Genomic DNA, 13,979 nt, shown 5'->3' on the forward strand with positions numbered 1-13,979 from the left:
GTCATTATGCTTGACAGGTTAATTGCATAATACAGCTCTTGCTATCTTAAATGCATTTTCACTGACTATAGCTCTGCCATGATATTGTCAACAAACAGAACTGAGCAATACTATTAACAATTCAAACAACTCTTGCCAATGCAAATTAGCATGCATCTGTCACTACTAAATTTTGGCTCTTATTGTGCCACCCTTTCATTTTGTTGTTAGATTTCTCAGTCATCTCTTAACAAAGCCAAATGGTTTGTGCCATTTTCAGAATCTTTCACCCTGTTCACCCAGTTATGAATATTTCTTATATATAGCAATAGCTATCCTTACTATATATATCTATAAACATTCACCTATGTTGAAAACTGGTAATTTTTAATTTATTCTTCTTCAAAGAATAAACCACTGGATTAAACATCAACCACTGCCTTTCCATTCTGCCAGAATTATCAAAGAAGCCCTCTCTTCAAAGAGGCCTTGCATAGTGAAAGGCATTCTTTTCTTCACAATATCTTTTTAAGTCACCAATTACTGTATTGCTCACACTGTATGAAATAAAAATTACCTTTACTATAACACTAACCATTAGCCAATACATTCTCCTGCCATCTTGACATGCCATCAGCTCAGGAAGTTCCAGAGCTACAAAGACTGAATCCTACTTTAGTCATAAGCCAAAGGCTCAGCTTTGATCTCAGATACAGCTGTGTGCTAGCAAGTGCTCAACACATGTCTGAAAATTAGGACCATACTCCAAATACAGCTACACACACTGAGCTACAGACCTATACATTCTAGACAAAAACAGTGTCAGCCTCTTTAGCAATGTTTAATGTTTATCACTAATGTCAAATGTTGAAAAAAGAAGCCAAGTTTGCTAAGCAGTAAAATGACTTGTCCAAAAATCCCAAGACCATTTTTAAAAGTCTGTCTTTAAACTTAACACACTTGTAATAAGTAATAGTAGTAGTAGTTTAATTTACTCATCAAATTAGTAAATAGTAGTTTACTCATTAAATTGTAGTGTATGTTATATTCTTATATACATATATATGTTATTATAATCACTGTTCTGTTATGGTTAGGATACTGTAAGTTATAGAATGGTTCATTAATCTATCAGCATTGTAAGCTGATAGGCATGCAGCTTGCAGTTCTTAAGCTAGAAACAAATTATTGTGCTTTGTTGAGTAAATATTTTTGTATCTTATTTTTCTAAAAAGCTCATTGTCTCATAGCACGCATAAAGTAACGAAAGGAAGGACAAGGATCAAAGGGTCGAGAACTAAAATGATACAAAGAATCCAAGATGGATACCTGGAAATACCTAACACACCAAGTTTCAAGGACTAAAGACTAATTAAAACTATGAACAGGAAAGCACCTGGCAATTAAAACGGGCTTGCAGAGAAACCAACCAGAACCAGACCTGCAAACTCGGATCCAATAGAAGGATAACAAGTGACTATGGGAAGGAAACTGATAAGGGAATAAAAGTTACTGTTTTTGCTTACTGCGCTTGTGTACCATGAGTGGAGCAAGGGTCTCCCCGGCTGCCCAGCGTGCTGTTTTGCTTATTTGCATTTTATATAAATCTTCAATAAATTTTATTACTATATTTCAGCTCAGTTTCATTTTACTTATAACACACTTAAGTCAAGCTTGCACACTTTTTCTTCTGTTCCCATGAAAATGAGAAATGGAAACTGAAGAACTAATGGAATAGCTTGTCTCCAGACGGCATTCAGAAACTGCAGCTTCTGTATTTATCGTACAGATGTGCACAACAAATGGAAGGTACGTAACAGTCTTTTCTGATGCTGTGTTCCCCATTAGTTTGGCACAAACCCTCATTTTACCACCTTCCATCACCCCACAAGTCAGGAGAACATAAGAACTCAACCATCTGCATGAGAATTTGCAGAACAGTCTGTGTTACTGCTGAACATGGGTGTACAGTAAAATAAGTCCCTCAGCTTCTGCAAGGCCCTCCTGCTAAGAGCAAATTCAATTGGAGAAGCCTTTGACCTTGAAGAGCTGTAGCTGCATGATTTGCTCAGTCTTTCATGTATTGCTGACACCACAGCAACAAAACTTTAACTGACTTTTTTTTGCGATCATCTGGACTAAGCAGAAGTTTAGAGAACTGTTTTGATTTTCTCATTATATGACAAAGCCTTACAATTCTCATCACCAGTGGATCAGATAAAGTTGAAGACTGCATGCAGACCACAGTTTCTGATGCAGAACAATAATCATCTTTGAGAACATTACAAAACCAGAAAACCAAACCAAAACCATAAGAGATAAACAGTGATCAAGATATTCAGGCATTTTGTTGGTTACACCCTGTTCCAGTATATCTGCATGTTACTTAATCCTCTGATTAATAACTTGCCTTTTGGAGAAAAAAAAAAATCCTTTTTCTCAGAAAAAAATCCCTCAAACCAAACCAACCCCCCCCATACTTTTTCCTGATTTTACCTATTTCTCAAAGATTTCATTGGGCCCAAGTGCACCCATAGTTGCTCCTTCAAAGATCCACATATTTATACAACCCTGCACAATTACTTTATAATAAAATCCTACCTCTCACATGGCTCCCACAAGATCTCATCGCCAATCAGAGAAGTTTGTTACATCCATGAGCCAACACTTTTTCAGTCATCCAACAGACACCCCTAAGTGCTTGAAAACTGGCTAGACTTCATACTCATAATTTGTCCTCCTAGAAACAATACTTTACACGTTACTCAAAACAATTCAAATGGGACCTGAAACCATCTTGCCCCTAATAGTAGTAAATCTTAAGGATACTATTTTAAATAAGAATTTTAAAAATCTGAATGCCATATACTTTCCTAGTTGATGAAAATAAATCATAATGACCAAAGCTCTTGTTATTAATAAACACACCATACACTTCAATTATGATATTGTCAGCTCAGCATGGGGAGGAAGCAGAGGTTTTTGACTGATCTATGCATATATTGTATTCCTCCTCAGACAGAAAGATTTTCCCAGTTAGGACTAGGCACTGTTAGGTTGGAAAAATGACACATATCCTTTTGGAATACTACAATCCTTCACTGTAGTCTTAGAAATTCCCCCTAGAAATGGAGAGGTTATAAAATGTGCATTAATATACAGTTCTGCACTGCTGAATACTGATGTCCCAGCAACAAAGCCATAAAAAATTGTCTAAAAAAATCCTAAAAATATTCTCTTAAGCAGAATTTGTAAAATTTCATTTGTTTCTATTGATTTTAGTGATTTTAATCTCAGCTGGGGTGTGTGGTGGGGGGAGAGGATAAGAAGGTGCAGAACCCTCAGCACAAATACAGACAGAACATTCAAATAACTTTACAAGTCTCTCCAAAGTGGCAAAAGTACTATGCAATTTTACCTCCATTTAAAAACCTAGGAAGTCGGCTGGAGTGAAAATAATATATAAGAATAAAAGTGCACACACTGATGATAATGATAATGAGAACAATATCCCAAGTAGTGTTAACCTCTTAAGAACAGGTCTGTAGTTTAGGTCCTTCTAGGCTGAAGCCCAGTGTGTGTGTATCTCTGGTTATATATATTACTGTTGTCAACCTAGGATAAACATACATTTTTTTGAAAAAATAAGGTACACTTCTAATGGCAGCAAGACAGGTAGAAAAAGAAAAACAGCAAGTATTTGCAGTAACCATTTTCCCATACGGTAGCACAAGCACTGATACATTTTTGGGAAGACTTTGTACATATAGTATAAAGAAATTATCAATTCCAAGATCTAACCAGAGTCAATACATGGTCATGAAAGAGTTTGGGCTGCATGCTTAATATATATATGGGTTATTGTTTGCACTTAAGAACATTTTACAAATTTTGAATAAAGTTCTTGACTCAGTAACAAAAAGCTTAAGTCAAAGAAGCAGCCAGCAGCTAGTTGTATTGAGAAAAGAAGCACAAAGAACCACTCTCAGGGTAGACACCCTGTTCTGGCAGGGTCTCTTCCACACACACTTCCTGTTCCTCAAAGGAAACGTGAAGGAGTGTAAAGAGGTTGCCTGTACTACAGCCTCTGGTACCAGTACTGAAGGTGAAGCAAGGGCTACTCAGCAGTCCGTGGACCGAAAAGCTCCATCTTGTCCTTCATTTTGAGCATTAATCAAGCTCCAACTCCAGTAGAGGCTGAAACAAAAATGCTCCAGATCAACTGAAGACTTTCATTGCCCTGGTTCCCAAACCCACATGGCCACAGAACCCAGTTTCAACCTTTCTGGTTGCCTCTTTTCTAGGCAACATTTGTAAAAGCTTACATGAATAGAATACACCCATGGAACATTCACTCAATACTTGGAACATTCAACTTACCTGACTGTATTTTGTTTCTGAAACAAAATTTTTTTAAAAGACGTTTAACTCAGAATAAAATATATCATTTTACTGGATTTGAAAAGTCTTGTATTCTACAATAAAACAAACAAGGAATTTAAAGTAGGTCAGCCTTACAAATTAATCTAAAGTTTCTGTCTATATTGCTTATCAATGCAAAATTATCTTGGATTTTAGCAGTATTCCTAATACATGAACAAGATTGTTAATAGCTTTAGTTTTGGGTTAATTAAAGAACTGCATGCGTTTAACTAATATGAAGGTCAGACACTGGTTTTTATACATAAGTTATGAGAGGCCCACGTCTCTAGGGATAGCATTGTGATAGTGGTGCTATCAAGAAAAAATACTCAACAAAGATGGAGGATAAATACTCCACATGACAACCATTACCTGAAATAAAATTCACAGGGGATAAAGCACAGCCCAAAGCATACCAAAATATATAGATAATAAGGGACGTAAACATGTACAATGATCTCTGAGAATAAGATATTTCAATCTTTAGAATTTCATAAATACTTTAAATGATCGTTTTGAATTTCATAAAAGCCAGATCATCTTTTCTTCTCACATTTTTCCTCTCTTTGTAGTGTGAATTCAAAAAGCACTGTACTAAAATTGTGCTCAAGCCCTACCTAGCTTCTTAACTAAAATCACTGTCTATAGACAGTATAGGACACTGTCTATACAAAGAATATTTTTTGTCACCTGTGTACTCAATTCTAGCTACCCTGCTCTCTGCTGAACTTCAATTAGCAAAAAAAGTCTCTCAATTTAAAGGCCAAACAGTAAGATGAACATTTAAATTGGTGATCGAATTTTTCCAATTTAGCAAGGAGAAATGTGACAGCAGCTGCTTGGAAATGCAGGAAAGACTTTCTAGTAAATTACAATAAATACCTCACTTTTTGCTGAATGCAAAGTAATTTCATCTTACTGTTTTGGTAAGCAAGAAAGAAATACACCTAGCTAGCTATCCTTTTTTTCACATATCAAAGGATCAAAATCCTTGAGAATATATTGTAACAACTCAGCATTAGCTGACAATGCTCACAATCGGGCATAATCACCTAATGAGGGTTTTGCATTTCCACATTAAGAAATATATATCTACCATAAAATTAGCTATTGATACAAGAAAGCTTTAAGAGATTCAGTCATGTGTGAATATAATGCTTGTGTAATTTTTAGTAATTTAATTCAATACTTGCATTATTTAGTTCAGGAGAAACCAGAATTTTCTTTAAAATCAGATGATTTGCTACAGTTATTTTATGTCAAGCACAGGATGATGTTTGGTTTTTTGTTTGTTTTGGGGTTTGTGGGGTTTTTGTTTTTTGGGTTGTGGGTTTGTTTTTTTTTTTTACAACTTGATAATTATTATAACTACAACATCATTTTTTTAAGCACAAGCATAATTTTTTAAGGCTAAAACAAAGCTCAAGTGTGGTTTTCTATTTCATGGATTTCACTTCTGTGACTGATAGGCATATTGATTTGATTCCTTGGTGCAAAACTTTTCCATAAAAGGAGATAAAAGCTTATTTAATTTCATTTTCTAGTAATATTGCAGTTTCAAGCTAGTTCAAATCTGCCCTACGTAAAATGTAGATCAGTATTAGAAGATGGCAATTTCCAGTGTTTTAACCAATAAGATGTCACACCACATAGGCTGCCAGAAAATGTTGTTGAAACATACTGTTGATAATTTCATCTTTCTTCAGCTATTAAACCAGGATGAGTCATGCATCCACCCATTATCCTCAGTTTCTTTACTCATGCCCTCTCCCATTGTAATGGTATCACAGTTTTCAGGGGGCATTTTTTTAATCTTTTAATGTCTAGAAATACAGTTTTGTAGCAACCTTTTTCTTACAGGAAAAAAACCTCTGAATTTCTTTGGCTTTAGATTCAATCTCATCATTCACTGAAGGAATGTTATTTTAAAAGTCCCAGCACAGTTTCTAAGAGACTGTATACTGTGCAGTTCATTTTTCTTGCTGAACAAAGGCTTGTTATCTCATTTTTTACTTTATGTTCATAGTACTCATTATCATATCACCCACAAATTACCATGCTATCCAGTGATCACGCAATCACAAACCACAAATAAAGGTTCTTAAAAAGTAAAAGAAAATCCTACCTTTATGTAGCCCCAAGAAACTGAGAGTAAATAGTTTGCCTCAGGCATTTTTGATTTTTTTTCCTATACTACCGATCTAAGCTAATCAGTTCTTCTCTATCTGATACTGCAAAAGACTTCCAAGAATAAAGATGCCTTCTTTTCTAATTCTTCTTGCTAATCTTCAGGTTCTCAGTAACTGTCCGCACAGGAGGCATTCTGAAACGAAATCCAAACGTGTGGTTTTCCGATTGCAGAAATGCCATTTGTGAAACTCCAAGCATTCAGAGGCAACGTTGAAGACACATATTGTACAAGCTGAAGAAATTTCTGAAGAGCTAGGGATATGCATATTTCCTGAACACCAGGACTTAATGAATAATGTATGTCAAGATGCTCGGCTGCTCAAAGACTTGCTCTATCAACAGCTACCAAATAAGGACCTGAAGAGGAAGCCACAGACAGTGGCAGCGATCCCTCCCATAGAGCCTAACTAGCAGCCAATAGTATATCACTCTAAAAGATATAAATCCGCAGGGCTGGTATAATGATGTATGGTAATTTCCCATCAGCCAACACTGGGGACTCTCCTGGGCATAGGGTACCTTTTTTTTTTTTTTTTTTTAACAACAGCAAATGCCCTTTATTAATGGCATGCCTGCCTGCAGCCATTCAAAAATAATTGGACTATAGTCTCATCAGTTCAGCAGCATTTAACATTCTCTTCAGTGGACGCACCATCCAAGCAGTTAAAATGAGCACTGTGTATATCCATGTGGATTGCGCAGTGGTTTTAGTTTCTCATATGGAAGAAAATTATATTTTCAGGGTTTCTTAAGGGGGAAAAAAAGGCAGAACAAAATAAATAGAACTATCTGGTTTCTGGAGAAGTTTGTGATGAAAATTTTTTTGGCTTTTATGCCATCTAGATTAAAAACTGATCCACCTCAGACTACTGAGCCAGGTTTCTAGTTTCTACTGGTTTTTTATTTTGAGAGATAAAAGTAGTTCTTATTAAGCTAAAGTAAGTCACATGTCCTACAATTCCCAGTGAGTATTAAGCTTCCACAGAGACGTAAGAAGTGAGTTAATAGGAGTCCTCAAGAAGTGAGTTAATAGGAGTCCTCAAATTCTCACTGTACTTATTCAACTTTTGCTCTTTCCACCTCAGCAGATTACTATAATCAATTACAGCTAGACATGATAGGGGAAAAAAAGGGATTAACTGAAAGTGGAGTGTGTCAATGAGCTGACTCAGGCATTAAACAAAATATCCCACCATCTGTCACTCAGAGACCAAAACTTCTGCCCACAGCTTGGGGGTTGGAACTAGATGTTTAAAGTCCCTTCCAACCCATGTCACTCTATGATTTTATGATTATCTTGCACCATTCTGTGCAATGCACATGCACAACTGCAGCAAGTTTCTGAGTCTTTTTTGCATCAAAAGAAGGGAGAGTTTTCCAATATGACAATGGGCAAAGCCTAAGGACAAACTGAATGAGGTTCAGTGTTCAGCTTAATTCTACACTGCTAATTCACTGGAAGATGCTGAGAACGGTCATAAGACAGGTTTTGGCTGAAATAGTCACTAACACTAAGTGCTTGAAAAAGAACTGAACTTTTAAAAATCAATAGGGCAAAATATGACATCAACAAATTTCTTCCTTACAGGAAAGAAATATATAGCAACTGGATACAATCAACAGATCATCAGCACTTAATGTATTTTTATTTGGAAAGCATGCTGTTTTCCTTAAAATAGATAACATAAAACATTTCTGACAAATTTCCTATTTAATATGCACAGTTACACTTGTTCTGGATCTATGCAGCCAGATGTACATTAAGATGTAAATTAAGCTTTGAAAATAAACCTGGAGTTACTAGAGACTCAGCATGACATTAAAGAAGCCAAAAGGTACTTCTGGAAAATATTTATCCTGATTCTTCCAGCTCAGCTTTGTAACACTGCATATAAATCTTGTCCATGTCTGTGTTGCATTGTTTTCTGATCACCCAGAAGAGAGCACTGCTGCCACCTACCCAGCATCAACATTGAGAACTGAAAATATGCTGCCTTTCTTCAGAAGGAAATTTCAAGCATCACTTAGAAAACGGTAAAATAACAGCCACTACACTTTTGGCAGCTTTAGGAACAAGGCATGAACTATGAAAATGTGGTTGCAATAGTTAGTATTAGCAAACATTGGAAAGCCAAGTTTTAAATTATTTTCTCTTACTTTGCTACTTTCATGGCTATTTCCTCCCCAAATATTAACAACTGTTCCCAAAAGCACAGAACTTGAGTCAGATAAGGAATATTTAATATGGCTGGCATGTAAATTACACTAGTTGTTTAGCACGTATTAAAAAATCCTAATTTTTTTAATCCCTCACCAATGTATGAAACAACGGTACATCCGTAAGAATTACAGGATTATGGCATTATTAAATTTATTGAAGAATGATGTTCGAGTTATTAGTTAGATCCTTTTCGTGAAAAAAAAAAAAAAAAGAAAAAAATTTCCTCCAGTGTACTTATATGTTACAACAATTTATTCTAGCTGCATATTAATTATACTACTAATTATAGGTTACATCTGATATTTGCTGCTTACTATTAATTTGTATAATTTTTTCAATAACCACAGTCCCAACATCATAAACTATCAACTGCAGTAATGTAATATAATTTTATGACTTCGCTGTCTCAGAAAGCATGCACTCTGACTTTGGCTACATGTAGAAGTAGGACCTTGGACATTTATAGTCGGGAAAGTCACACCAGCACTGATTTACAGGAATCCTTTTGGCTGATTTTCATGCTCAATTCCCAGACTGCAAAGAGTGAATAATAACTAAATACTGAGAGGAATTTAAGTTAAGAAAAACAAAAGCTGGAGATCTTGTTTTTATACAGACATACATCCATGAAGATAACACATGGGGAAGAAGGGCATAATGACATTTTCTACAATGCTTCCAACCAAGTAAAGAATACGGAAATGAGAAACATATAATTTGAAATACAGTAAGTGACTAATAAAATAATTCAGGAAAAAAAGGGAAGTTTTTAATGAGCACAGTTGTGTTTTGAAAGAATTAAGACCATGACCTTGAAATGCAAAAAGATTATGAAGTCCCTTAATACCTCCAGCATATGTTAGCTATTATTTAATCAATGATCCGAGACGACTTTCTCCAAAAGAGTCATAAAAAGAGGTGGCAGAGATCCCAGGAGCTGTGATGTTCAGCCATAGCACACTTTTAAAGACTGCAAAAATTTTAATTTCTGCCATTTAAAAATTGCAAGCAGGACGGATGGGTAACTTCAGGCCATTTCACAAAACATCAGTCTTGAATATAATAACAGAAAAGCTGAAAATACACATATTCTAGGTATTTGCTTGAGAAAGAACCAAGACATAGGAGTGTAATTAATGCCTGTCAATATCATGTATGTATCTGAACGTGTAATATTCTTGTACTGTTGTAGGGCATTTAAAAATATTCTGCAACAACTGACCCAGTGTCAACAGAGGACACATTAAATAGGTTAACATTTTGATTATAGACCCATATCTAATGATCATAAGCAGGTTGACTTCATTTAATGGGACTGCTTTAAATGAGGTTCTGCAAGACTTGAAACTATTTTATGATACTCAATTTCTTAACTGGTGTCTGCAATTAAGCCGCTACCATGAAAACTTTCAGAGAACAGAAAAACTGGGGGGAGGGGTGGTTGATGGGATGAACTAAAAATGTTCACACCATTCATGTAGACTACAGTACAAAGAATTTAACTGCAAAGATACCAGCAATAAGAAGCATGGTCCATGAGTACAAAATGGTAAACTACACTGAAGAAAGCAGAAAACCTGAAGACTTCATAGTGTCTTGACAGGACATTTCATAGTGACACTGTTACCCCCAAACATCTGAATCTTCTATGATGCTAAATAAAAAAACCTGATACTCAAAACCTCCCATGCTGCCAACTCTAGTGATGGAACAATGCACAGAGCTTTAGTGTCTCTGTTTTCCTAACTGCTGTCATGTACGTCGTGTAGGAAGAAAATTTACAAATATTATTCAGGGGCCAGAGAAAATTTTTTGTAATAAAAGAAAAACCTCAAGCTGCTTAACCTAAAATCCCACATCTACTGTGTAGAATTACTACAGTGAGAAAACATAGCAAAGCAGACCTGTTTCACTAGCACCGAGGAAGCAACAAGAAGCAATGGAAGACAGTTGAACTCGCCTCAGACTTACTGAGCTGAAACCAACTCGTGAAACGCACAAGACTTAGGGAAAGCCAGTGATATCTTGGGGTGCGTAAGAAAGAGCACTGCCAGCAGGTCAAGGGAAATATCCTGCCCCTCTACTCAGCCCTCCTGTGGCCTCACCTGGAGTGTTGTGTCCAGTTTTGGGCTACCCAGGACAAGAGAGAGAGTGAGCTCTCTTGTCCAGGAGCAGGTTCAGTAGGGGGAAACAAAGATGATTAAGGGACTGAAGCACCTCTTTTACAAGGAAAGGCTGAGGGAGCTGGGCCTGTTCAGCCTCAAGAAGAGACAACTGAGAGGGGACTTCATCAGTGTGTATCAATATTCGAAGGGAAAGTGCCCAGAGGATGACACTGAGCTCTTCTCGTTGGTGCCAAGCAATAGGAAGAGAGGCAATGGGTAGAAACTGATGCACAGGCAGTTCCATCTGATTATGAGGAAGAATTTCTTTACTGTGGAGGTGACCATGCACTGGAACAGATTGCCCAGAGAGGTGATGGAGTCTCCCTCGCTGGAGATATTCAAGAACCACCTGGACACAATCCTGTGCAATGTGCTCTGGGATGACACTGCTTGAGCAGGGAGGTGAGACCAGTGACCCACTACTATCGCTTCCAATATGACCCATTCTGTGATTCAGTTGCAGTAACTTCCTAAAGGTCCCATGAGAAAATTACCATCTGGGTCTTTCCTTCTACAGGTCACTGATGGGTAATACAGGAACTCCAGAAACATACTTAGCTTTGAGAGGAGAACAGTGCTCTTCACTGCAATCCCCTAGATCGATTATGAAGTTGTACTAGGAACCTTCAGAGACATGTCTGAGCATTAGTCCTGAATACAAATGTGCTGGATGTAGTGCACATTGTCTAGTAAGCAGTAAAAATTAAAGCAAAAAGGAAGACAGCTAGGGGTATCACTAGTTTTAGTTTTCAAAATTGTATGCATTACAAACAAGAACAGATAGCCTGAAGAAATACCATAAAGCAAAGAGCCTGTCTAAAAATATTAAAAAACAATGCTGTGCCAGGCTGTTAAAACTAGATAATGCTTAAGGTCCCTTCCAACACAAACCTTTCTATATTTCTACAATCTTAAGGCTGACCTCCAGATAACAGGGAACAGCAATAATTACCCATGTCAAATTCGACTCCTACTTGTCACAAATACAGCACTGTTTTCACAGTATTAGCCAACTCCATCCGAGTTTATGCTGGCACAGCAGAAAGCCTCCCCACAAAATAGAGAGTCTACTCAGTGCTGGAAGACCAAAGCAGAAAAGAATGGTCCTTTCATTCAGCAAGCAAGGGCATGCGGATGGACTCAATTGGGCCAAAAAACAGAGCTGGTCTGGAGGAAGCAGCAGGACAGCTAGGGACAAGAAAACTCCAATGAATCAGCCAGCCTCACCAAACTTCTCTGCATCCACATAAGACCCCCTGACTAGAAGAAACAATGTAGAACTTAAGTAAAAATCCCAAACAAACAATCAGGAATTTTATGAATATGAGTAAATTGTTCCAGATGCAGCAATCAGATGTCACCCACCAGGTGAGCAGCAGCGGTAGAGACAAAGCTGGGTCTTGTGCTGATATCAAGAAAACTTGAACTCCACTGGTGGCTGAGAACCGATACCTCTAATTGGAACAAATCCCCAATTCTTCTGAAGAAGTCTCAGTTTTAAGGATGCCAAAGGCAGCCCAATTATACTGCTTTAAAAAGGCTTTCTTGGCAGCCTCCTGCCTGTCAGAATTACATTTATTAAAAATTATGGAATAGTCTATGTTGTATCATTTTTATTTTACAGATCTTTTATTTGCGAATATATAATTTGTATGCATGAAATATGAGAATTTTATGTTGCTAAACAGATTGAGATGAAAATGTTCTTCTGAACTATTCTAGGGTAAATATGTAGTAAAACTCAGGAGCTGAGTTATTTAATCTTGTTCCTTTATAATTTTAAATTAATTAAAATAAAAAAAGAAAAATATTTTGTGGTAAATACATAATTCAGTGTTTGTATTTACTGCCCTCTAGTGATAACAAAAGCATTAGTATGAATATATAAGATGATACTAAATTTTTTTCAGACCATAACTCTCACCATGTGGTTCAGTAATTTTCAGTCACACCAGAGCAGTGTCTTTAAAGGTACTCTCTACAACTGCAGTATTTTCAATAGACACTCCTGAGCATTGTTGGAGTGAGGAGACCTCCATGTGGCTCACAGAGGAGCTTGTGGACGTACCAGGAAGCCGAGACTTCATGAGAGGGACTGAAATGAGGCAGAGTCCTGTTGAAGATTTGTGACCCTGAGAGAACCTACACTGGAGCAAAAAATGGCTCGGGTAGGGATGTTGGGATCCATGTGCGGGATCCATGCTAGACCCATATCGGAGAAGTCTATCAAGGACTGTTCTCCCGTGGAGAGGGACCTCCATAGGGAAACTGGGGTGGACTCATAAGCCATTATCCCCTGTAACCCCATGGAAGAAGATCCATGGTAGGCGAGTGTCCCCTTGCAAGACCATGGAAGGAAAAACCTTCAGGGCCTGGGTAACCCCCAGCCTCTGGTCTTAGCCAAGGAGGAGGGTAGGCCCAGCCCTGGAGGCCGACACAGAGCAAGAGAGAAAGAGTTCCAGCTACGACGAGAGTGCTGCAGAGTTATTGAAGAGACCTGGAGCTCTGAGAATGAAGAGGGAAACTGCTTCTCCTCCTTGGACTGATATAAAGGGGGGAGAAGATATTTCTGTAAAAACATAGTACTTTTACTTAAGTAGAACTGTTGTAGATATAGTTCTTTAGTTTTAGCTTGCTAGTAATAAATGTTCATATTATTTTCCCAAATCAGGCCTCTTTTGTCTGCATAAACCTTCTCTCAACTTACAATAATTGTGTGGGGGGTGTGAAAGCAAACTGACCCAGAGCAAAACCACGACAATCATGTTTTTAGACACATGTCAATATATGGATACAAACACACAAAATGTCTGCATCACAACAAAATAAGCTGTGAAACAACAGACCTTAGTTACTTATACTTCTGATCTGGAAATGCTTTGAACAAATACCTTCAAACAAATAGCCTGGTTTGAGCAATGTTTTGGAAAATTAGGCTTAACTTCTTGCAATGTTAATATAAAAAATCCTGGCACAGAAATCAAATCTGTGGTCAGCTTGCA

General features: G+C 37.2%; 1 protein-coding gene across 7 annotated transcripts in view; it reads right to left on the minus strand.

Moving 5' to 3' along the window:
* The window catches only part of PDE4D (phosphodiesterase 4D), a 388,091-nt gene that overhangs the window by 16,610 nt on the left and 357,502 nt on the right, over positions 1-13,979 (minus strand). The window contains exon 1 of one of the 7 annotated variants that reach the window (XM_050330060.1): positions 6,527-6,918. The exons of the other annotated variants lie outside the window; for them this stretch is intronic. Within the exon in view, the coding sequence (XP_050186017.1) occupies positions 6,527-6,574 (48 nt within the window). The 5' untranslated portion in view covers positions 6,575-6,918. Of the gene's footprint in view, positions 1-6,526; positions 6,919-13,979 lie in introns of those variants that run through there. 7 annotated transcript variants of the gene reach the window in all.

The sequence above is a fragment of the Myiozetetes cayanensis genome, unplaced genomic scaffold (genome assembly GCF_022539395.1).
Source record: "Myiozetetes cayanensis isolate MyiCay16 unplaced genomic scaffold, myiCay2020 scf4, whole genome shotgun sequence".
Lineage (NCBI taxonomy): Eukaryota > Metazoa > Chordata > Aves > Passeriformes > Tyrannidae > Myiozetetes > Myiozetetes cayanensis.